Genomic DNA, 25,624 nt, shown 5'->3' with positions numbered 1-25,624 from the left:
ACTTTGTAAATATTACAAACAAAATAAAGTAACAAAATTATTTTCCTCTGAAAATAATTTAAAATCCAATAAAGTAAAATGTAATTGTAAATGAGAAAAATAATTTTTTAAAGAATATAAATAAATTAATACTTTTTAATTAACTCTAATTATTTAATACATTATATTATTGTTGACAAATTAATTTTTTATTTTATTTTATGGTTATTCATTTTTTCAAAAACTCTTCTAAGGCATTAGCTGCGTCGTCTACACATTTTTTAGCATATTTCATACCTCCGGGAGCATCATAATTCAAATACCCATGAGGCATATCTAAATAAACTATCATCTTTACATCTTTTCCATTATTTCTTTTATTAAATTTATAATTATTAATAAATAGTACCTCACAAATACAAATGTGCAATTGTGTAATTAAAAATATAAAAATTACATTAATTTATGCAAAAATCTATAGCTTTCGTCGTGAAGAGGATCTTTGTTTCCAATTTACAATCTCACTGGTGGGAATTTTTTAATTATCTAAAAATTAAATTCAGTTAATAGAATTTTTATCAATTCAAATAAGAAAAAACAATTATATCAAAAAATTGTGTACTTCGTCAGAAACACAAGTAGGAGATAGAAAAGGATCAGTAGATGCATCAAATCCATCATCTTTATTGACATAAGCTTGTAAACACATTTTAAGGAACATATGAGGAAGAATTTGATCATCCAAAGAAATCAAATAGCTTGGAGTGAACTTCTTTAAATTTAAGCTGAGTGCTGGATAAATTGGAACAATTCCATCTGGAATTCTTACATTATACTTAATACATAGTTAAGTGAGTGCTTCAATTTATTAAAATAAATGTAAATAAATTTATATTTTATTAGGCTAAATAATTAATCAATTTAATTAAAAACCAATTTTTTTATTTTTCAAAATTTTGTAATAAATTTAGGACTTTCTTTTTAAATTTATTTTTAAAATAAGCTACAAAAAAACATATTGTTATTTATAAATTATTATAAAAATAATTTGATATTAATTTACCTATTGTCAGATTACCACCAGCTGAGTCTCCAACAACAATTATTTTGTTTGGAATGATGTCTATTAATATTTTATTATATTTTAAGAAAACTTATTTTTTGAAAAATAATTTTAAATTTACTGAAATATTTAGAGACGTTATTTACTATCCATTAATAAGCTTAAAAGCAGTCATCTAAGCCTTCAGGATAAGGGTGTTCAGGAGCCTTAATATTAAAAAAAAATACTCAAATAAAAATTATAATCATTTAAATTGTTATTTTTAATTCAATTTGATTTTTAATTGTATCCATTGAAATGTAATCTTAAATTTCAAATTAAGTTAAGCATAAATTATTATTAATACTTTAAATGATGGCCATATAGAAAGAAAAATTTTAGATAAAATTCATTTATGGATTGATAATTATTTTTTAGATTAAATTTTAAATTTGTAAGGATTTATTGGAAATTAATTAATTATTTTTAAAAGTATTTATAAAATTTTTAAAAAACAATAAATTACTTTGGAATAATCAATAGAAAAAATAGGAACACCTAAAAAATTTACCCATTTTCTTGAATAAATCTAATGAGAACGAGTTCCCATAGCCACAAAACCACCTCCGTGAATGTGAATAACTAGTTTCTCGTGCCACTTTATATCTTTATATTTTTTATCTTCTTTTGGTGGAGGTCTAACTAGCTTTTTGGAGGATAGAATTCTAACTTTGACTTTATTAACTAAATCTTTTTTAAATAACTAGTCATAATAGGAGTCCTAATTTTATTGGCATGAACTATCTACAATTTTTTTGTCAGCAAAGGGATTAAAAAGGGAATTTAAAGTTTGATTCTTCATTTCTTCTAAAATGAGTTCTTTTGTGTATCTTAGGTTATCTCTTTCAATGTATATTTTTTTATTGTATTTTATTGAAGGGAGGACGATTTTTAAAGCTTAGTAAACTACACTCTTTTCCATCATATTCCAAACCTTTTAAAAGATACAAATAAAACATATATAAATGATTTATAAAAATTGTTTGTATAAATTACAATATAAGTTGTATTAATTTTTTTTTTCTATATTTAATTAATGAAAATTCAATTAAATAAATAAAAATGATTTACACTAATTGCTGTTTACTAATCAGGATTTGAGAAGAAGATGTGTGCCTTTCTCTAAGAAGTTTAAGGACAACAAAGATAATAAACAGCACTTAGATTTCTTTAAAACCATTAACCTAGTTTAGATTTTCTCTCTGCACCCTTGGCTGCCATAGCATTTCCTAATAGTACTGCTTTCACAATTGCTTTGAATTGTTTTTGTAATTCCTCCTATGGAGCAAGTTACACATATTCAATGTGCTACTTTAATATTTTCCATATGTAGTGATTCTCTTAATCGAGAGCAAAAATATCATTTTTATCAAAAATAACTGCATACGGAAGGAATTCTGTAATTGTGTTTAGTTTGGCTTAAACTATCTTATGGTCATTAATATAGCTTTGCAATTTTTTTTTGAGTTTAGGAGCTTAAATAGAGATGCAAATATTTTTTATCTCTTCAAAATATGTGTTTAAAACCTTTGCCCCTACTTATAAAGTTATAATATTTATTTAATCTCTATTTTTAATATTGACTAAAAACTAATCATCAATTGTTTTATCTTCTTATTTTTCAGTTATATTTATTTCTTTTTACTCTTCTTTATTTTCTTCATTTGGCTTATTTACATTTTCAACTAGATTCTGCTTTTCCCCTAATCTTTCAACAGGAACTTATTATTCTAATATATTTGGTCTTTGCAAATAAGCAGAAATTATTGATCTTAGCTAATACAAAAGAACATTTCCTGTTTGCAAACTCTTTCTTAGCTAAGACACCACATTTTCTTACATTCCATATTTAATTATCGCATTATGTAACTCAATCATCATATCATCTAGATTCTTAACAGCTTTTGAGTATATTTTAAAATAATGAATGATATAGAAAATATAAAAAACCTTTTCTAAAAACAGAATTTATAAAGAACTCTATCCAAAAAAAAAGACATACTTTAAATCAAATAATCCTATTGTTCTTGATTTAAACAATCAATGCTTTAAATAGCTTTCGCAGGGTTTTTATAAATATCTTCATTTTCTATGACACTATTCATTTTAGTAATTACCTCATAAGCCTTTTCTATTTTTTATTGGCTTTCATTCTCAACATCCTCAATTTGTTATTCTTCATAATTAAAATCATTATTATCTTCGCCCTAACACTGAGGCAAATTATGAATTTTTTTGTTTGGTATTTCCTATAATTCTGGATCTTTCTTGTAATGATTTAATTGAATATCCATATTTTAATTGACTTAATTCATTTATAATTCGAACTAAATTAGTTATTAATTTTTGCAATCTTATCAAAAAATTAAATTATTAAGTGATTAATTAATCGGTATTGATTGAATTTATAAATTAAAATATTGTACGATTAAATGTAAATCTAAGTAAATTATTTGAATGATAAAACTTTAGTAACTTTAATGTATAAAATTTTTGGTTATATTCAATTAAAATTTTAATAGCTTTCATCAACACCATGAAATCCACTATATCTTTAAATCTTATTAAATATAACAGTATCCCTATTTAAATTTTTGAGTTGCTCTCTAGTACTAAAAATAGCGATTAATAGTACCATAAATAAGTCAGATAAAAAAACTCTTTTCAGTTCGAGCTATTAAGGTCAAAATTAACACTTTTAAATTTAATAACATCTAAAAATTATTTCCAGCTATGATAAGATAAATAAGTAAAGTTATAATAACTTCTAAATGATATTATTTGATAAAATATCTGTAATCTAATTAAAAAATTTTGAAAAAAACCTTAAGATCTTCATTAAATATGCTAAAAAATTAGGTTTTGTTTAAAAATTATTATAGTAAGAATATTAATTGGAACATATCTAACACAATTTTACATATGAATCATTTTATATAAATAAACAGATGAATAATATTTTTCAAAATTATTTTAGCTAGTGAATTATAGTATAATTTTAAGTTGACTGATGATTCTTATTTTTAACTCTTTTAATAATTTAAATTATTCGTATTTATAAATAATCATTTAATTAATTTCAACATTAATCTTTCCAATTTTCAATTTTGATTAAAAATTATATTTATAAAATAATATTTTTTAAACTTATTCAAATAAACTATGAAAATTTTAATGAAAATAACTATCAACTACATAAAATTCTAACTAAAGATGAAATTTTTAAAATGATAGTTTTTAAGAAATTGGTTATTTATTTTTATTAAGAATTTAAAATTTAATTTAAAGAAAAATATTTATTTGATTATTAAAGTTATAAATTTATATTTAACAACAATTAAAATCAAAATTTAATTTCAATTTTTAATATTCTATGCTGTAGTAAGTGCTAGCTTGAGAGCTTCTTTAGCATTACTAAATTAATTAAAATCGAGTTCAGAGATTGCTTTTTAGCAAAGGTCTATGATTTTAGCTGATCCTTCTTGCATAGGAATATTAAAACCTACACTCTAATTCAAATATGGATTAGCAAATTATACGTATTTTGTGGGAGCAGTAAACATACCATTTCCTTTATTTTAATTATTACTGCTTTATGGAGGAGCTTAAGGTTATGCTGCAATATTAATATCATTAAAATTATTTGCTGTCTGCTTCAAGTTGTTCATGTTAATAATTTAAGGAATATTATTAAAAACACTTTGTCTCACCATATTGTTATTCTAATTATTATCTTAGTTTCCTGTATTTCCAAAGTAATTATTATTATTATTATTGCTGCTGCTATTGTTTGGTTAATCTATTTTAATTAAATTAAAAATAAGATTTCTTTAAATAAATAAACAAATTAAATACATTATTAAGGTGCTTGACTTTAATTATTTTATTAGTTGCTTGCAGGATATTATTAAGGATTGTCTAATTTTTTCTTGATTTCTACTGCTTTGGATTTTGCATAAATTCCTAGTGATTTTTCATAATAACAATATTGTTTCTTTTAACTAATTGTAAAAAATTTTACTTTTCTAATTTAAGTCATTATCTAATGGACCAAAAACTGCTAACATTTCAAGATATCTGCTAATCATAGTAAAATCTTACTAAGTTTATTTAGTGAATTATCCATTTCTTTCATCATGATCACACTTTGCAAATATTCTTAATGTGTAATCGACTATTTATTACTTATTTTATTGAGTATTTTAGAGAGTAGAACCTAATTATTATTTCATCTATTCTAAGTCAGTATTCCATTCGTTCATCATATCTTAAACATATGAAGTATCAGCTTATCCCTAATACTTAGCGCATATAGTACCTGCTTTCTTATAAGCGTAGAACTTGAGGTAATAAGCTAAAACTAAATTGGTTTGCTAAACTTCTTAAGAATAGATTAAAAAGGGTTTGATAAATAGTACTTCTTTATCCATTTGCTATATAAATTAAATGCTCTTGAAAATATTATTTCTAATTTAATATAATTTTTGTTTCTTTTTTCCTTTTCTAATAATATCAATAATAAATAAATAATTGATTTCTCACTAAAAAAAATAAGGTATATTATATACAAATAAAAGTCAATATAAAGCAAATATCCTAATAATTTAATCATACAAATTCACATTAGATCTATAATCAGAAAAAAAATACCAAATATATTCAAATATTCATTCTATTCCTTTTAAGATCAATTTGATAGAATATGATATTTAATTTAAAAATTAAAAATTTATCTATTTCTACGAACTTAAATTATTTTCTGTATTGTATAGCAATTATTATTTATTTTCAAAAATTAACAACAATCATTCATTTAAATAGGCCTTTTGGATTTAAAATTTATTATAAAAAACAATTTTTTCAAAATATTTGACTAAGATTACAAATACTTCAAAATAGTTTTCTTTTAACTTTATCAAAATATGCAAAGAATTTTCATTAATATTTTTTATTTTTAATTACTCTTTCTTTGTTTTTATTAGTAGAAATAGTATAAATCTAAGAAATAAATAAATAATTTAGCTAAATAACTTAATGAATGAAGTTTTTAATTAAAATATTTACTTTCATCATTTACTTTTTATTTATCTTTATTTCTGTTTTGATTCTTTTAATAATTAAAAGATTTAATTTTATAACATTAGAAATAACTCTTTTTCATTTATTTATTTATCTCTCAAACTTAAGCAAAATATAATTTATGACAAGTTTGGCTTTCAAAAACAAATTACTGAATTACTTGTTAAAAGATTTTATTTCATGAAATAACTATTTTTAATTATTCATTTTTTTACTTGAAAACTACATAATCATTATTTTATAATAATAGTATATATAAATGCATAAATTCATGTTTCTCATTAATAAATGATTATATTTGTTTGTTTTTTTATCTGCAATTTAGCAGTTAAATAATTTTTAATTTTAAAATTAGTAATAAGCAACTTATGCTCAATTTATGCTATGAAATTAGTGTCAAATTATACATTCATTTTTTTTATTTTAAATGTATTAATAGAAATTTAAATTAATAAGGAAAAATTTAGATATTTTATGTTTAAAAAAAGATATTTAAAATTAGTAATATATTCTAAGTTGTAGTAACAAAGTAAGACTTAATATAAATATAAACAATTTTACAAAATTTACACCACAAAAATTAATTTATCTTTGTTATAAAATTCATTTTATTTTAGATTATAAGAAATAAATAAAAATAACTATTAAAGGATACTAAATTCTAAACGAATTGGTTAATTTATAATTCGTTTGTAATATATTGTTAAAAATTAGTTAGCACATTTACTAAATATTATTGATATCCTTTCATTCAGGTCTATTAAAAGTTTCAAAATTTACCAGGTTGAGTTTAGTAGTTTGCCTATGAGTTTACAAGTTAATTGTTTACTCTTGTTTCAGTTATGTTCTTTTAAGTTGTGCTCAACCTTCCTTTTAAGTATGTAGTATTTTATTTCATGCCTATAGTGTTAATGTGATCGAAGAATGGGTTCTCGTTAGGAGCACTTTTAACTGTTTCTAGTTGCCCACGTATTACAAATTGATACTCTCCAAATGAAAAAATAAAGTGTTAATTCATATGCAAGAATAAGTCTAGAGTTTGATATAAATAAATTCCAAGAGCAATCTTAATTTTTTTAAATTAAAATTAATTAAATTTTATTTTTCTATTAAATGAATATTTACCTTGACTCCAAGAGTAAAAATAATGAATATTAAAGCAAATCTTAGTACAACATGAGCAGATTCAGAATAAACATCTTACTGTCCTTAATTACTCCACCAACTCTAATTAAGATAAATTTTAAATAAATAAAATAATTATTTTAAAAATAATCCATACTTCGAAGTTGTATCCAAGCCACACAACATCAGATAAGAATGAGAAGAGTAAGATGGCTAAGACGACTTAAAAGTAAACTCTTTCGAAGAAATTGATAAAGAATCCAATTAGAATAAATAAGCCAATCATAATCTTTAAAATATTAATTAAGACATTTTTTTAAAAGTAATATTTTATTTATTAATTAATTACATCGACAAAGGGAGGTCTATTCAAAGACTGTAAAGTAGCACAGAACAATAAAACAAATGAAAGTATGAGAGTTTATTTAAGATATGATGGAGTAGAAGCATTTGCTACCATATTTTATACAGTTTCTCTCCTTTAAAATGTTTGGCCACTATAAACTATAGGATTTCCATTTAAATATGATTATATAACCTTTGTATCATACTCATAATCTATGATTTCAGCTTACACTTGATCTATGTGTGATTATAGACTTTAAGCCATATTCTCTAAATATAATTGCTAATAAATAAAAATAATAAGCTAATTATATTTAATTGTTGCAGTAACATTACTTTATTATGAATCCAATGTAAGGTTAGCCTTATTCTTCCTCTTGTGAGGATATTATTTACATCGTAAATTGGATGCCATTTATCAGATTTTAGTTAATCTCTTAAACCATTAACCGGGATAACTACTTAACCTATCAAATAATTTATGTTTTACACTGTATCAAAGCTTAAGATTTCAACATAAAGCTCCTCACTTCCCATAAAAATTGGACTATTTAATTCCATTATTAATAAATAAATAAGTAAATCATTTAATTTTCCAAACAAACACTAAAAATTTAAAGTCAGTATAATTAATTAATTTATGAGTGCATTCATTCGTTATTAAAAATTAATAAAATTTGGAGTTAATAATTAACTTAAGAAAGATATTACAAATCAAATTATTGATTCCACTTTGGATTAACTTAATCTTTTATGAAAGGCACTGTAGTTTTATGGTTTTTTCCTCCACACTTTAACATTACATAAGGCAGCTCATTAGGATTGCCTTAGTGATAAAGATCGCAGGCTTCAATAACATCTATCTTCAAATGACTATTGTTATCTATTCCAAATTAATTCAAATTTTATTAATCATCATTTTGCAATATTAGATTTTCTATTTGCTTGAGTTCTTTATTTCTTTCTGCAACTTCCTATTTAGATTTAAAAATTCTCTCTTGTAAAATTTTAAGAGCATCAAAACTAGCTCTAATGAAGTCTTCTATTTGAATACGATTTCTATAGTCAGGATTACATTGTTCAAATAATTGTCTGGCTACTTCTCTGTCAAATTAATCACCTACCTTTTGTATTAATTTATTATATTTTAATAATAAAGTAGAAATTTATTTTGTGTATTCTGAAATTTTTAAAATGGCTTAAAAATCTTCTAAAATTTATTTATTTAATCGAACTGAGCTAGCTATTCAGAATTTTTTTATGAAATATAACCTTACCATTTTATCTAAGGCACTTAATAAAGTATCTTCTTCTACTTTTGTATAGGGATAGATATTAAAATTCTAAAACTTGTATAAAACTTGTAAGGCTATCTAGTTATCTGACTGCATGTGAGTATATCCTTTCATCACACCAAGTCTCTAAGTGTCTGTAATTACATCCTCTGGTATTACATAACTCTGCTTTGAAGTATTCAAATTCAAACTTTATGCCATTTCTAGCAATCCTTTAATAACTTTTTAATTTTATTGTATGATATTCTTATTCTTCTTAACTCTAAATAAAGTCAATTTATCTCAATTTGATTTGCATTATAACTGGTATTTGAGCTGATTTTTTTTTTGTTATCTCCAAAAGTCTTAAATTTCTAAGCATGTATAATGAACTATTGGTTTCTTTAGTTGAAATAATTTATAAGCATATTTTTTATTTATTTTTATTTAGATCCAAATAATCTTTTGTCCATTAAAAAATAAAAAAGAAATTCATTCATAGAAACCTATTCAAAAAACAAAATCACTGATTAATAAATAATTATACATGAAAATAAATTAGTCTATTAACAATAATCATAATTTTTATTTGTTTCTTACAAGTTATTATTTAAAAGGATATTTAGTCTATTAACTTTAGCAATAGTATGAACTAAATATAATTGCTATTTATTAAAAAAATTTATCATTTTTTAAATTTTTTTAATTCTTTACAATATTTAAATAAGCTGATAAATACTTTTTTAAACTAGAGCTTTTAATTATGCTTTTAAAAAACACTAGAAAGAACTAGGATTTAATTAAAATAAACTAATAATTAATTATCAAAATATTTACATGACCTTATAAACTAATTAAAAATACTAACTTTAAACAAAAAAATGATAACCTATTCTTAAGTAGCCAATTTATTTTAAAATTGATATTATTAATTTATTAATTTGCTTCTTCTTTGCCATTTCTAAAAAATATCAAATAAAAAATATGAAATAAACTAGTATGGGATTTTACTTAGTCATTTTCCCTCGTATTGGGTCTGCCATAATTTAAAGTCTTACAAAAGCTTGAATCAAATACTAAAAATTAATTAGCTCTTTTAAAGCAGCATTATAATATAATTAATTTTAAGTTGAAATATTTAAACTTTTTTAATTGTTATATTTTTGGTAAAACTATTGAAAAAAAGTTTTATATTTTTGAAAATAGTATATTTTCTTTCATTGATATTAGTAAAGGTGAGTAAGAAAAATAAATATATTAAACAAATATAAAAACCAATTAATTATGAAAAATAGAAATACAATTTATTTCAAATATAAAAATATAATTTATTTAAATTTATTGAGCATATATTAATAATAAAGAAATCTTAAAAATAAGCTAAATAAATTTATCAAAAGTAATTTGTTTGTTTGTTTGTTTTATTAATTTTTTATGTTAGTTAATTTGATTTTATTTATTTATTTTAGCTTAAAATAAATTGCTTTCAGGTTTTATTTCTTATAGTTTATTTTTATTTATTTTTTCAAGAATAGTTTTTAAATAGTTTCAAGCAAATAATATATTTATTTAATTATTTATCTTCTCAATTCAAAATTTCATAGCAATAAATACTATTTTTTATTTCAATAAATTTAGATTCAGCAAGAAAACAGTTTTTTCAAAGAATCATCATTTCTTATCAACTAATTAAGCTTTACAGTTTTTAAAGATTTTAATCCGCTATCACCGAATAATTTATTAAATATCAGCTTACTATCTTCATAAAATTTGGTTTAGAAATCTTTATTTTTTTAATGTTATTTTTAAATAAGCTGCTTAGAATTTGAGCAAGGTTCATAATATCTTTTTAAATTATGAATATAATTATAATTAGATTAATCAGCAACAGGAGTTATAGTTTAAATTTAGACACTTTCTTCCTACATAGAATTATTAAGATCAAGCCTATTTTTTGTTTATTAATTATTTTTCTTTTACAAATCTTAATTCTTATTTTGATAGTTAGATTCATATACAATTTATTTACTTACTTTTAACTTTTTTCTGAGGACTTCATAACACTCAGCGTTTAAATTGTCCTCGCTAGGAAAATGGAGAAATTAATCTTCTATAAAATCAATTTATTTTTAAAAATTCTAATTAGCTTCTAAAAAATTAGTACATTTTTTAATTTAAGAAGCTGTAGCATTTTGGACTTCTAAAAAAGGGTTTTGCTACTGTTTAAAGCAGTGAGCGTATAAGTAGGTTTTTAAATGATGAATAATATCTTCAAATTCCTATAAGTGTATGCTATATCTTTCATTCAACTACTTTAACTAATAGTGATATTATTTTAATTTATCTTACATATCTTAATAATCAGACTTTATAATAATGCCTTTTTCTTGGCTATGTTGATCATTGTTAAATTTGGATTTTGACTCATTAATTAAATTGTTTGTTAAATTTAATAATCTTTCTTGCTGAAATATATTTTTTAGATTATTATTAAATTCAAAGGGATATTTCGAATTATCGATAATTGAATTTTTTGATGACTGGTTAAAAGGAATTTATTTCATATCTCCTTTGATAGCATTCTTCAAACTATCTTATGAAGAGTTGGCTTTTATTTTTTAATTATATTGAGATTTTGCGTTCTGATAGGGGTCTGGCACTATCGTTTATGCAAGAGTAGAGTTATTTAAAAGAGCGCTCTTGTTTTTTTCTAGCTCTTAACTATGTTTGGATTTTAGAATTTAAGAATTTGACTCTATTTTTGTAGAATTAATTAGATTGCTTTCATTGACATCAAGCGTAGAGTTAGTTTTTATTTACTTAGATTTGTTGCGAGTCATCATAATTTCAGTTGGATTTAAGTTATGAGTGCTTCCACTTGCTTACTTACTTTTATTAGATTAGGAGGCCAAATCATGAAGATAACTCATTTCTTTCGTTTCTTCTAATGAAATTCCTGTCTCATTTTCATCTACACTCTCTTAAACCAGCTCAACATTAGTAATCTTTTAGCTTTAATAATCAACTGTTACAGGCGTAGAGTCAGAATGATATGTTACTTGTAATCTGTTAGAAAAGCACTAATCATAATGGTTAACATATTATTATACTTATTTCAAATATTATTCTAATTTTTCTAGAAGAAAGGGGAATGAAATTTCTAACTTTTTGCATTATTCTAAATATGACTTTTAATTTTTTTGTTTGTGCTAAGATATAGTATGAGGATGCGAATTATATATCTCATAAAGTTGAGTTTGCATATTTCTTATCATGGTCATATTTCTACTTATTTCTTCTATCTTCTTGTTGATATTTTTCCTCCATTCATAGAAGACTTGTAAATATGCTTCTTTCTTCGATTAATCCATAAAATCAACTACTTTGGTAGGTATAGTTATATTTAGATGATGCATGTAGTGGACTTTTATTAAGATGGATACTTCTTGCTCAATATCATTGTTAATATTTTGCATTTCTTTGAGGTAATTTTATCTTACTTCTTTCTAGCTATCATAATTAGAAAATTATTGTTAAACTCTGCTGCTCGCTTCCATAGGCGTCGATTCAACCATCAAATCCATTTACATAGAGCTTCTAATTTATGAAATGATGAGAAGTTATTTGTTGTTATTAAAATAATTATCAAACAAATATATTAATTTAAATTTATTGCTAGAAATATAAAAGTCGCATATATATTTCTAAATTTAATTTTTGCTTTTTTTTATTAATTATTAGTCAAATGATCTATCTTAATTATAAATAAATTATGGTTTTTTATTTAAACTGCTAATTTATATTTGTTACAATCTGTAGATTTAAGCTTTCTCAGAAAATTTAATTTTTTAATAACATGCTAATTTTTATTTCTAGCAGCATTAATTAAATTATTCTCAATATATATTTTTTAAAAAAATTATTTTAAAATGAAAATCATTTTACTTTAAAGGAATCTGAGATTTATTCTGTCCAACGATACTTGATTATATTAATTTATTTTCTATAAGTTCCTACTGACCTTATGAATTGCTCTATATTAATAAAATTAGAAGTCTATAAAATTTTGTAATTTACTTTATTAAGAAAATCAGATAAACCTTTTTTTATATTTTAAGAAAAAAATGTATTCATAAATTCTTTTATTCCAAGAATTTAATTACTAATCTTTCTATGCTACTAAATTATATGATGGGAATAATATGCAATAGTTTGAAAAAAGTTAATGAGGAAGAAGCTCTAAAGTTGTTTAGTTCATATGAGAGAAATGTATTCTTAAACTAATCTCTTAAGATTAAAAATTATTATTTTTTTCAACTTATTTTTGCATTAGATGTGAAAAAATAAGAATAAAAAAAGAGGAAAAAATTAAAATCACACTTTCCTAAAAATTAGAGTTAGCTTTTAATTACATTAACATAATTATAAAACTAATTAATTATTCATCTTTCTTTAAAAATTACATTTAAGAAATAAAAATCATTAGCAAGTCTTAAAATCAAAGAGTAAATAAAAATTGCTTCCTTGTTTCAGGCTTGATAAATTTAGTAAAAATATTGTTTATATGGGGCTTTTCATTCGGTTTTAAGCCTATTCTAGAATTTATACTTTGCGTTTGATTTATTCATTCATAATTATTTTATTTATTTTTGAATTTGCATCCATTTATTTTAGGAAAAATAATTAGAGGAAAATTTATGATCAGAAGAGATTATTTTTATTATGTGTAGTCAGTCATATAATTAAGTAAATAAATAAATTTATGTCGATTTGAATTATTCACAAGCATTTTTAAGATTAAAGATTTAAATAAAAATAAGTAGAAATTAATTTGTTTCTTCGAATAAGAAATAATTAAATATATTTAAAATTTCAACTAAAAAAATAGGAAAGTCGCATACCTTCACGATCATCTAGAGAGATTAATTTGGAGATAACTTTTATTCAGATGAGTCTTATAGGTTTATTTTTAGCCCAGTTGGTTTAAGATGCATTTTGTAAGAGATCGAGTGATTATTTTGAGATTCCTCAAACTATTTTTATTCTTCAATATATTATTTTATTACACTCTCACAACGTTTAACCACTGATGTCTGCTCAGCAAAATTAATCTTTTACTATTAGTGCTTTCTATTAAATTCTACAATCTTAGAGTACAGGCTATTCCATACGTTGTTGAAATCGTATAGGTTTATGTTTCCATTTTTGTATTTTAAATAATGCTCAAGCATTATAATGCCAGTTAAACGCATTCTATACATGAGAGTCACAGCATTCACTTTGGTGTAATCTGGTCTCTTATTGATGAAATTCATGAGAAAATCGATATACTCTCTACCCAAATTGTATTATTATAGTAGTTTGTAAATAACAGATAGAGTTTACATGTACTTAGTTTTCTCAGTTTTAGCATCGTTAATCTAATATATTTCTTTTTCGTAGCGTTCTTTCTCCATCTTTACTTTAGAATGAAAGAATTCATAAAGATCCCTTGGAATAACTTTATTCATCAAAGTCCCTTAGAATTACTTGTTGATTTAGCTGATATCTTTCTATTACTAAACTGAGGTCAGATAAACCATTATTTCTCCAGTTTCTTGGATTTGTTCTTGCATCTCAATTACCTCATTCAAGGATTATTAATTTTATATCATTTTTTCCTTGATTTATTTTTCTAACTTTTATTTGATAGAACTTATTTTATTAATTGTTTTTTCTTTCTTTCTTTCTTAATTTGTTTTTTGATTTTTTTTCTTTTAATATTTTTTATAATACTCGTAATACAAATAAATATAAATTACTTTTTTTTATAAACTAAATTGCATTTCAAGCAGGATGATTAACAAAGAAAAAATACCTTCCTCAGAGAAAAAATTTAAAGAGTATATTCATTTTCATTTATTAACTCATCCATTCTGGTTGTATTTATTTAATCACAGCTTCTCAGCTTTGATTTCTGCTATTTTTTCAAAAAAATAAAAATAAATTTTCTCTTTCTTAATTCAATTTATGCAGCTGTAACAAAACAAATATTTTTAACGCTGTTATTAAAATAAATAAAAAATAAGATAGAAACCACAAAAATTCATTTTACTACTTTTCTAAACCAAATTATAGAAGTACTTTTAGTTATTTATTTTTTAATTTTAAATGCTTTATAATTTTACTCATTCTAATTAAAGATTTGAAACATATGAGTATTTACTTAGTATTTTAATTCATATCAGTTAATTTATATATAATTAACTTCAATTTAAATATTTCTCATTTCCTAAGGTTAATTAATTATAATTTTATTTCATTTAAAATATTCTTAGAATAAAAGCTATCAGAAATTTTATGAAAATAATACTCTAAATTATTTATTATTTTTATGAGAGAAAAAATTAATAATTTTTAATTTAAATAAATTAAATTATATTTATTAATTAATTAAATGTTTTAAAAAGACAATAAAAATGAATATTATTTAGCTATATTATTGTTTGAGTGTTAAATTTACTAAAGTAAAAATTTCAAACTTAATTTTATAACAATCAGCATAAAATAAAATTTAATAGAGACTGGAAGGAAGTAAATTATTAGAAATATGTTTAAAGATTAATTAGAAAAAAGTTTATTTTTTATGATAAAACTAATAAATAAGAGATGAAAATATATATTTTTAAAAATTTATATTTTATTTAATATTGTTAGAAATTTTCTAGAGAAAATAAAAATATTTATTTATTTATTAATCTTTTAAAGTTATCTATTGAATACACATTTTATTTCTTCCAATTCATTTTTTTAAAATTAGTTTATTTATGAATCAATCATCAACTTAAATTGAGTGTATTTGTTTTAAAAAAATATTATTATTTTCATTAAACAAAATTTAAGAAGATTAATAATGTTAATAAAACCAAAGACATTTCAAGCTTAAAATTTAATTGCTTAAAAAAACAAAATTGTATTCAAATCTAATTAAGTGTAAATTAAAAAAAATCTAAATACAAGCAAATAAAATGAAAGTAGAAGTAGAAATAAATTTCAGTTTAAATGGCTATATTTTTGTATTATTAATTTTCTATTGCTTTGCATATGTTATCTTAGGTTTGTTTAAGGGTAAAACACTCTCGCTATTTACTTAAAGAGTGACTCAACTTTAAATTAATGACCTTTATTTGCAGATTACTAAAAATTAAAATGATAAATATCAAGATTAGTCTTATTAAAATCTAGAAACAAACATACAAATAAGAAAAGCAAATTAAGAACTATTTAAATATATTGATTAATTAAGAGAAAAAATAATTTAAAGTTTAGGAAAAACATGGAATAATAGTGACACAGGAGATGCTCTTGGGATATTTTTGCAATAAAATAACTTCTTTAAAAAATTTTATTCTGTTAGAGTTTTTTACAAAGAGTATTTAGATTTTTTAATGTAGAAGTATCACTTTCTTTCAAGGGTTATTAAAAACAAAGATGTTGAATGGTTTGTAGAGCTGCACTAACTCACTTCATACTTGATCATTTAACTTTCTTTTTTACTGCTTATTAATTATATAATATATCAGTAATATGGCTAAGATGCTATTAATTAGCTAGACTCTAACATCTTTTTTATATGCTTTGTTGCTAATTAAATAATTATTTCTCCCATTTCTATTTTTTTTTCAAGCTGTGAATATCTTGTTTACAGTAAATCTACTTTGTTTTACAAGAGCCTCTATGTTAACCATCAAAATAAAAAAGAGAAAAATTCAAATTAATAGTTTAAGCCTCTACTTTCTTACGAATTTGCTTAAAAATGTTCTACATTGTTTTAAATTTTAAATATAATGATGATCTCAGTTTCCTTTTTTTAACTTGGAATTAAATATGTTTATGATTAAAATTAGATTGATTAGTTTATTTAAATACTAATACTCCATTTAATTATTGTAGTTTATGAGATACTGATTGGAAGATATGCAAGCTGCTTATTTATAGGTTTTATTAATATTTCATTTAGAGATAAATAATAAATTATTTAGAGTTTCATAGCTAATTATTTATAAAAATTTTTTGAAACAAAGTTCAAAAACTAAGATAACTATAACAAATACTACACAAAAGTTATAGAAGAGTACTAGCTTATAGTAGCTAGTGAATTCAACTTCCTTTAATCTCTTAAAAATTATTAATAATAAGCCTCCTTAGCTATGGCGAATTAGCATCCTAATATCGAAATAATTAATACCATTAATCCAACAAAATAGTTTGATACATTTCCAACTTAATAAATTAGTTTTCAAACGATAATGCCATCGAAGTAGAGCAGACTAGTGAACTCTGTATCGAAAAACATCCCATCAAGCTTTTAATTAAAGCAATTAACTGCAAACAGAACATAAACAGACTATGAAAACACATTTCCAAGTATATTAAATATTAAAAATTGTATGTCAAATTATCTAAATGAATAAAATTAAATTTAATTAAGTTATAGGATCAATGATTAGATAAGAATCATAGCTACCTCCTGAGAATAAGGAAAAAATTCATAACAATTCTACTTCTCAAATTGAAGAATCTTATATAAAAGAGGAGGACATTTATAATTGTAAATAAATAAAAAACTTTCAAAATTAATGCTGTGACTTGCTTAACAAAAACTTTCAAACAAATACTTCATCTTATTCGGATAAAACTATTGGCAAAATAAATTCAGTTTCTTACAAGTAAATTTATTATTTTGATTGAGCTATAGTCTTAAATGTACTTATTAATAATTATCATATTAATATAAAAAATATTTTAAGCTAAAGAGTAAGCATTGAAAACCAAATGTCAATCAATTTACTCCCTCTTCATGATTTAGAATTCCCAGGATTGCCTAAAAAGTCTTAAAATTTTCTACCTCTTATCCAAAGCTATTCAATCGACGGCACGCAAGTTAACATTTAAAAGGAATGCAAAAATAGTCAATTTTCGTTTCTAAATCAAACACAACTATCGAATTCAAGCATTTCTAACCATGTAAATAAGTAATAGTAGCAGTAAATTTAAAGAAGCTCTGTAAATTATTATTTAAAATTGTATTTTTATATTACTGAACATAACCTAAACAAAAAGCTATCTAAAGTGAGAAAGAATTCAAATTATTCACCACAAAGAAGCTCGATTAGCTTTACAAAGGTAAATTAGAACAACAATTTATTTGGAAACGAAATAGAATTGAGAGATGTGTAAATGAAACGAAATTCTTCTGAAGAAAATTCCAAAAAAACAAGATCATTAGAATAATAGCATTAATAAGTTGTATGTGATAATAAAATGTTTTGTGAAAAAGAGCAATAATTAATAGATTTTGTAGAAGCTAAAAAGAAATAATTTTTAGAAGAAAATTAAAAAATACCAACAAATTTAGATTTATTTTTTCATTCTTAGAAGACAATAGACCATGCTAAAAGAAAATCATCAAACATGTCAAATTTTATTGATTACTGTGATTACAAAGAAATGTTTTAGTCTTATAAAAACGTAATACATTTATTTGATTATATTTTTTAAAACAAAATTAATTTTATATGAAGAATTTTAACAGCCAAGAAGAATCTTAAAAATTTGAATCAAGTGTTTTTACAAATTGAGAAACCACTCACCAAAATATCTAAAAAAATACTTATTTTTATTTATATATCAGTTAAAATTCAAAGTTTTTGTTTTTAAATACAGTGGAGATTTTACTTCTTTTTATGTATTATAACTCTTTATTAAAAAAATACAAAGTAAAGTTAATAATATTATCTTTTTTATTTAGATGAAATTTAACATATCAAAACAAAATATACACTTTCAATCACATTTTGCTCTTATTTTTTTTAACGGAATTATTTGAAAATTAAAAAAATTAATTATCTAGATTTTTAAACAATTTATTTTCTTTTTTAATAGTATTATTAAATATGTTTAGTCTGTTAGTTATTTTTTTAAATTAATTGTTAAATGAATATTAAATTATTAATTTATCAAACTAAATATGCAGAAAATTTATTATAGGTGCAGGTTTTATATTAAGAAATTTACTAATAGAATTTTTTTGAAAATTTTAATAAATAAAAATAATAACAATAAACTTTGATTGTATAAAAATTAATAATTTAATTTAATCAATAAACAATATAAAATATAATGTATTTATATCTTATTGAATTATAAATTGATGAAAGAAAATAAATATTAGTTTTTTTTCTTTAATAATTCTAAATTAAATAATATTTAATTGAAAATTTTATTTGACATTTATCAGATAATATGGTAGAAATAATTAAATAAAACAAATAATACTAACTATTTTTTGGCTCATACTTCTTCATATATTGGTATTGAAGCTAATATTTCTTGCTTTTAAGGTAGAGGTTTCCATATTCTGACGAATTGTTATTCGAATCCAAGATAAAATCCAGCACCATAAAAAAATATATTTTTAATTTCATCAAAAGATTACAATTCTTCAATGACCCTAAGATTTTCAAGATCAAAGACATACAAAGTAGTATTTGTCTTTTTAAAAAAATATAAAAAGCGTTTATTTTCTGGAAAATCACAATCTTAATCATAAACAATAGCATCTTCAAGCGTAATGTGCTTCTGTGCTAAATCTCTAACACTTTTTTCTTGCAGAATATTAAGCTTCTCATTTAAACAATATACATCACCAGATTCTGAAATAGCTAAAAAATTTTTTTAGGTCAGTCTTGACTACTAATAAGATCTTACACAACATAAGGTATCCTTTTTGATAATGTTTATAAATTTTTAATTTCCTTATTTGAGAATAGAAGAATAGTCGTTTGTTAGAGAATATAAATAAATAGTATCCTTAGTATATGCTATCATTTCATCTTCTTTTATTGAAACCACCAAAGTATTTATTGGTAATTCAACGCTAGATATATTAAACATCTTTGCACCTTCAAATTTTTTACCTGCAAATTCTAGTTTCCAAATTCCAAGTTTATTGATAGTGTAAAATTATTACTATGATTAATTATTATTAGTATATTTATTATTTTCGCTTTTTGCTGTTTCTACAATTTATTATGTCCAAATAGCAAAACATAGTTTGTTTAAACGTGAAGCATATTCTTCTTTGATAAAATAAATTTTTTTAATATTTGAATCTGCCATTTTAAGTTCAACCAGCTCACTAAATCTCTAATGGCTATGAAAAATCCACAATTTTATTGAAGAATTTTTCTGTTATTCACCAACAGTAAAAAACATTCCACCTGTCCTTCCAATAGCTAAGCTATTTAATTTCGTGTGAGTTCTTTCTTTAAATATCTAATTTATATTTCTTCCCTGTACATTATATAAGCAAACAAATCCATCTGGTTAAGCAATCAAAAAATTACTTGAGTCATCTAATTTATTATAGCTTCCAATACCTTACGATGAAGCCATATTATCTTTAAAATAATTTATGAATTTAATTGATTATTTATATAAAGCTAAAAATTGAAATAAAAATGAAATATTTGAAATAAATCTAGAATATTTATTTAAAAAAAATTTTTTCTTAATATTTTATGCGAGTAACACATCAATGCAGCTAATCAAAACGCATCTGAAAATTTACAATAAAAAGTAAATTTAATTTTGTATTTATTTATGAAATATTTTATTTAAATACTTTTTAGTTTTCAAAGTTACTTTAATTTTATAAATATTTAAATGTTTATTAACAAATAAATATTCATTTTAAAATGTCTTATTTTTATTAAATTAAATGGAGTAGCTAAGGATCGATGGATACTCAAGATTTTAAGAAATTTTTTTTCATTAAAACAATTATGTCATTTGAATGTATTAATTTGTTTTTTTAAATAATTTTTATTTGGATAAAAAATGATTTAATATATTTACTTTCTTTTTAATCTTTTGGTGGTGAGTTAGAATTGCTTCTCTTTCCATTTTCTGCTTATTGATCTGGGCTTATTTTTCTTGCACGAGGAGCATTTAGATTTGATTATGAGTTACTCATGTCATGGAAGTTTATGCCTACGTTAGCTTGATAAGGGATTCTAACTATTTGGAGAATGTTGTACTTAAAAGCTTTTTCTTGAATTATTTCTTTGGAGTGCTTGAGTACTTCTTAGTTAATTTATTTAGTTGAATTAGTGATTAAAACGTTTTTAATTATGTTGCTTTTCATTCTAGAGCCGCTAGAGCTACTTGGTTTATTTACTGTAGGCGTTTATGGAGTATAAACTGGGGCAATACCATTTTTAATTTGATTTTATAAAGTTTACTGGTTGTTAGCCATTTTATTTTATAGAAAATATTCAGATTCTAATTCAGTGTTATCTCTAATTTGAGAGTGAGAATTATTATTCATGCTATTATTTCTTTCACTCACATTTAAATAAGTTGTCAATTATTATGTTGATTACTCTTTAGGGACAGGGGATAAATAAATTCCAGTTTTAGGGGTTTTGTTTCTCTAAATATTTATTTAATCATTTTTATTTTAGCTTTTTAATACATAATATTTATTTTCTCTATCACCGGCTATTATCTCTTATTATTCTTAAAAATTAAAACCTGAAATGCTTTCTGAAGGAAAAGCTATAGAAGAGTTATTTTTTTATATTTATGTTTTTTTTTTTTAATTTTCTTAGACAAGTAATTAGTTTTAAGTATTTTCTATTGGCTGGATAACTGTCGATGATTTTGTTTTTAAGGTAGATGAAAAAGATTAAAATAACGACGAGCTAGTAGCTTATTTATTATTGTTATTAATGCTATTTATATTATTAAAATTGACTTATAGGAAATTGCCATCTTTATTTAAGTTTGTGCTTTAAGATTGCAAAAGATTATTGTCTCTGAAAATATTTTCTTGCTGCCCATTTTAATTCTTCTGAGAGCTGAAAGCAGCAAATTGAGCAGATTGTGGAGTAGAATGCTACTATAAAATTTGATTTATCTATTTTGTATCAAATTTAAAAGGTGTCTAATTATTAATTAAATAGCCATTTTTAGGCGAGATAATATCATTTAAACCCACTGTCTCTGTTTTTAAGTTAATTTGTAAAGTGTAATTTTCATCAGATTGCTTATTTGTTTTTTATTAAACTGAAGATTCTTTTCTTGAACTAATACTTGCTTAATGTATTGGTTTAATAATAAAAGTATTTGAACCAGATTTTTTTATGCTTGTATCAATAGAGTTGCTCTAACTGTGTAGATTTTATATGGCTATATTTCGCTTTGAATCCATTTTAGCATTTTCTGAAGTAGATGTTAGCGACTCCCTCTTCTTTTTAATCAAATCTGTTTAGGGTTGATTTGTTTGCAATTAATTTAGATTGGCAATTTTATTTTCTTAAGTAGAGGTAAGTGATTACCTCTTTGATTTTATTAAATCATTTTAAGGTGAATTTGTGTACAAATAATTGAAATTGATAGTTTTGTTACCATTTTAATTTCCTTTCTTCCAAGGAGTAAATAAATACTAAGATTATATTTCAGGAACTTATTTGTTAAAGTTCTTCTGTATCACTTCAAGAGATTCATTAGTTATTTTCTTTTCAAATTCCTATAATAAAGACTTAAATACCTTTAGACTATGTTCTTTAGCATAAGATAATTCCACCTTACCAGCATGCATTCTATTTATGGATTACTACAAATTTTCAAATGAAACTATCTCTTCTTAAATAGACGTGCTAGCTCCTGCAGATTTTGCTGCTGATAATATCATTTTACATCCACGCTCTTTAAATTATTTAATAGCTAAAGTTTCTCTAGAAAAAAGTAAGTCTATTTACTCTTCAAAGAAAGTGAGAAAAGTCTACTTAACTTTTTCAACTTGCAAAACAATTTCTTTTTAAAACTCTTCTATCTTCGAAATAAAATCCCTAGTAAATTCCTTTTTAAGATCATTCTTAATTTAACTAACTGATTACATGTATAGTTTGAGCTTCTCTTGCTGTTTAGCGCCATCTAAGCACTAAGTATATTCAGAACTAAATCTATCAGGATCATTATCTTCAAGTGTGCAATAAGTATAAAGATTTTTTAAAAATGTCTTAAATTCAATTAGCTGATTTTATTTCTTAAAGCTGTCTTAATTGCTCACATCAAAGTCTTTTTCTTTACCAAAGCAGGAATTACAAAATAGTTTTGCCTCCTTATCGTTCTCTAAACTTACCCAATTTACAAATTAGTCAGGATGAGATCTACATTTCAAAGCTCCAAATCTTTAAGGATTCAAGTTATATGAAGTCTGCACATCCTTAATATCATTTATCATTTCTCAACTCAAAAATATCCTTTTTTTTACTTTAATAACTAAAATAAATTTATTTTATTTTTAATCTATTTCTGGTAATAATAAATGCTAAGTCTAATTCTTTAAGTTTTCTATCTTTTAATATATTTAAAAAAACAACTTAAGAATAATTTTTAAATTAATGAATCAAAATAATCAATTAGTAGTTAGTTAATTGATTTGAGTTATTTTTTCTTTTCCGTTTATACTAATTTACTAGCAGCCTCAAAATTCATTAATTCATATCAAAAATTTAAAATCAAGAAAATAAAGACATTCATATTGTTTTTAAATAATCTAAAAGGTTTTATTAACATTAATATGTCCATTCTTCTACTTAGCATCATAGAAAAAAAAATTTTGCACGAGTACCAGAAAGCTAAATTAATAGCTCTCCTCACTCATATAGCCAATTAAATAAAAGCTATAATTGTTAAAAGATAAATATAAATTTATTTTATTCAACAAAAATTAAATTTTTTATAAAATAAATCAATTTTTAAAATAAAAAAATTTTTTGTTTTGATATTTTATAATTCAAAAAAAATTATTAAATTAAATTTAAAATAAACTGTTATCTATAACTTAATAAAATAAAAAAAACTTTTAATCTAAATTGGTTAAACAATTATTTTATTCTAATAAACTGTGTTAAAATTTAAATTATGTTAAGAGTAGAATAAATAATATTTCGAAGATTGGTATAATTTTTTATCAATCAGCTTGAAAATATTTTTCAAAAATTATTTTAGTTTTCTAATAAAATTTAGAATTATATTTTACAATATAATTATGAATTTTATCACTCACAAACCATAAAATATTAAATATGGTTTGAATCAATAATGCAATAAAATGTTATTTTTTGTTTGCTTTAAATTTAATTAAATTAAAATATCTTTTATATATAAAAATATATGGTGAATAAAACTAACTTCTAATAAACCTTAGTATTTTATGATCTATATGAATGAATAATATATTAAAGAGTAGATAAAATTTGAAATTTTTTTAGAGTAAAATTTACTTATATTTTTATAACAAATAAATATTAAAATACAATTAAATTTCAAAGTCAATTTTAAAGTTTTTAGAGGTAAGTTATTTTTTGTGGATAAGTAATAGAATATTTGTTCTTTAGTTAGTTTTTATTTAAAAAAAGCTAATATTTTTATTCTTTTTAAAATTTATTTGTAAATTTCAAATAAATACTAACTAAAAAAGAAAATTTCTTTTATTAATCGGATACATTTATTTATTAATATTTTGATTTGGAATCAGCTTTTAATAATATTTTTTAATATGAAAATTACAAAGACTTTTATTTTGATTTTAAATTGATATAATAGTATTTTAATATATTTTCAATCATTTCTTACATATGAATAAAAATTGCTATTTATTTCTATAATTATTAAGGATATAAATTTTATTCCTTTCAACTAATATCTTTAAAATTGATCTTTTAATAAGATAGAAGCTTTTTATTTATTCAGAAAAAATATTAAATGAACTTGTATTTTAAAGAATAACTAACATTATAAACAGTAAATACCTTAAAATATTTTAAAGATCAATATTGATTAATTTAGTTTCATACTTTTTCATTGTTAAAATAACTTAAAAGGTATAGTTCTACGCATCAAAAGAAACTAGTTATTCAATTTTTTTAATTGGTTACTGAGTTTTTTTATAGTCGTAATTAATCACTTAATTACAAATACTGCCTGCCTTAAAATCTTTAAAGATAAATTAAAAATATTTGATAAATTGATGTAGAGAAAAAGGATAAAAGAATTATTTTTCTCCATCTAATTCATGCGTAGGCTAGTATAGTTTTTATATGTAAATTTGCTCCATTTTTAAATTTATTTACTTAGTTAGTATTTTATATTTTAGCTATTTTGATTTGTTGTAAAAATTGAAGCTTGAGTTTGTAAGCAATAAGTTGCTTAGAAAGAAGTGCATAAAATAAAATATGATTGAAAAAGTGCTTTTTTGCAAAAATATTAAACTAAAGCTAGAACTGAATTTAATAATATCCAGTTTTTGAGAGTAATATGGAAGAATATTGAATTAAGTATCATGGAATATTAATTATATTGGCATATTTTGTGGTTTATATTTAAAACTTTATAAGTAAAACAGAAAAATCTCGAAAAATTAGCTATTTATTATTAAAGCATATATTAAATTTAATTGATGTAATTAACATTCACCAGTAGAGCAGCCAAATTACTTGGTATTTGATTATTAAATTAACAAGTTACGGTCACAACTTAAATTAAGTAAGATTATACAAAGAGATTCTTTCTATTAGACAAAATTTTATGTGCAATTTATTATTTAAATTCCCTCAACTCAACAAAGTAATTATTTATAAAAATTTAAATCACAAAACATAAAAATACA

The 25,624-nt window shown here is 22.0% G+C and overlaps 6 protein-coding genes across 6 annotated transcripts; 1 reads left to right on the top strand and 5 right to left on the bottom strand. All coding sequences in view use genetic code 6, as the record gives it.

The window, feature by feature from the left end:
• Positions 1–208: 208 nt before the first annotated feature.
• On the bottom strand, positions 209–3,396 carry TTHERM_00827140 (hypothetical protein; the record flags this gene model as incomplete). The annotated part of the gene is made up of 8 exons (XM_001031360.2): positions 209–353; positions 437–525; positions 602–837; positions 1,043–1,102; positions 1,164–1,248; positions 1,548–2,015; positions 2,153–2,982; positions 3,084–3,396. 8 exons carry the CDS (start codon positions 3,394–3,396, stop codon positions 209–211), a joined length of 2,226 nt encoding a protein of 741 aa, XP_001031360.2.
• A 1,041-nt stretch (positions 3,397–4,437) lies between these two features.
• Positions 4,438–5,511, bottom strand: TTHERM_00827130 (VTA1-like protein; the record flags this gene model as incomplete). The annotated part of the gene is made up of 3 exons (XM_001031359.3): positions 4,438–4,880; positions 4,937–5,044; positions 5,103–5,511. The coding sequence occupies 3 exons, from the start codon at positions 5,509–5,511 to the stop codon at positions 4,438–4,440; spliced, it is 960 nt and encodes a 319-aa protein (XP_001031359.2).
• A 1,418-nt stretch (positions 5,512–6,929) lies between these two features.
• On the bottom strand, positions 6,930–9,126 carry TTHERM_000827129 (C2 domain protein; the record flags this gene model as incomplete). Its single annotated transcript, XM_012797794.1, has 7 exons — positions 6,930–7,226; positions 7,286–7,387; positions 7,443–7,574; positions 7,635–7,913; positions 7,967–8,177; positions 8,342–8,754; positions 8,908–9,126. 7 exons carry the CDS (start codon positions 9,124–9,126, stop codon positions 6,930–6,932), a joined length of 1,653 nt encoding a protein of 550 aa, XP_012653248.1.
• Positions 9,127–10,544: 1,418 nt separating this feature from the next.
• On the bottom strand, positions 10,545–14,729 carry TTHERM_00827120 (C2 domain protein; the record flags this gene model as incomplete). Its single annotated transcript, XM_001031358.2, has 3 exons — positions 10,545–12,501; positions 12,850–12,938; positions 13,806–14,729. 3 exons carry the CDS (start codon positions 14,727–14,729, stop codon positions 10,545–10,547), a joined length of 2,970 nt encoding a protein of 989 aa, XP_001031358.2.
• A 2,463-nt stretch (positions 14,730–17,192) lies between these two features.
• Positions 17,193–18,524, top strand: TTHERM_00827110 (hypothetical protein; the record flags this gene model as incomplete). The annotated part of the gene is made up of 4 exons (XM_001031357.2): positions 17,193–17,310; positions 17,375–17,612; positions 17,694–18,414; positions 18,468–18,524. The coding sequence occupies 4 exons, from the start codon at positions 17,193–17,195 to the stop codon at positions 18,522–18,524; spliced, it is 1,134 nt and encodes a 377-aa protein (XP_001031357.2).
• Positions 18,525–19,236: 712 nt separating this feature from the next.
• On the bottom strand, positions 19,237–23,194 carry TTHERM_00827100 (hypothetical protein; the record flags this gene model as incomplete). The annotated part of the gene is made up of 2 exons (XM_001031356.1): positions 19,237–20,345; positions 20,803–23,194. The coding sequence occupies 2 exons, from the start codon at positions 23,192–23,194 to the stop codon at positions 19,237–19,239; spliced, it is 3,501 nt and encodes a 1,166-aa protein (XP_001031356.1).
• Positions 23,195–25,624: the final 2,430 nt, after the last annotated feature.

Source organism: Tetrahymena thermophila, assembly GCF_000189635.1.
Source record: "Tetrahymena thermophila SB210 genomic scaffold scf_8254637, whole genome shotgun sequence".
NCBI classification, from domain to species: Eukaryota; Ciliophora; class Oligohymenophorea; order Hymenostomatida; family Tetrahymenidae; genus Tetrahymena; species Tetrahymena thermophila.
The sequence above is the reverse complement of the archived record's forward strand: the minus strand, read 5'-3'. Positions and strand labels throughout refer to the sequence as shown.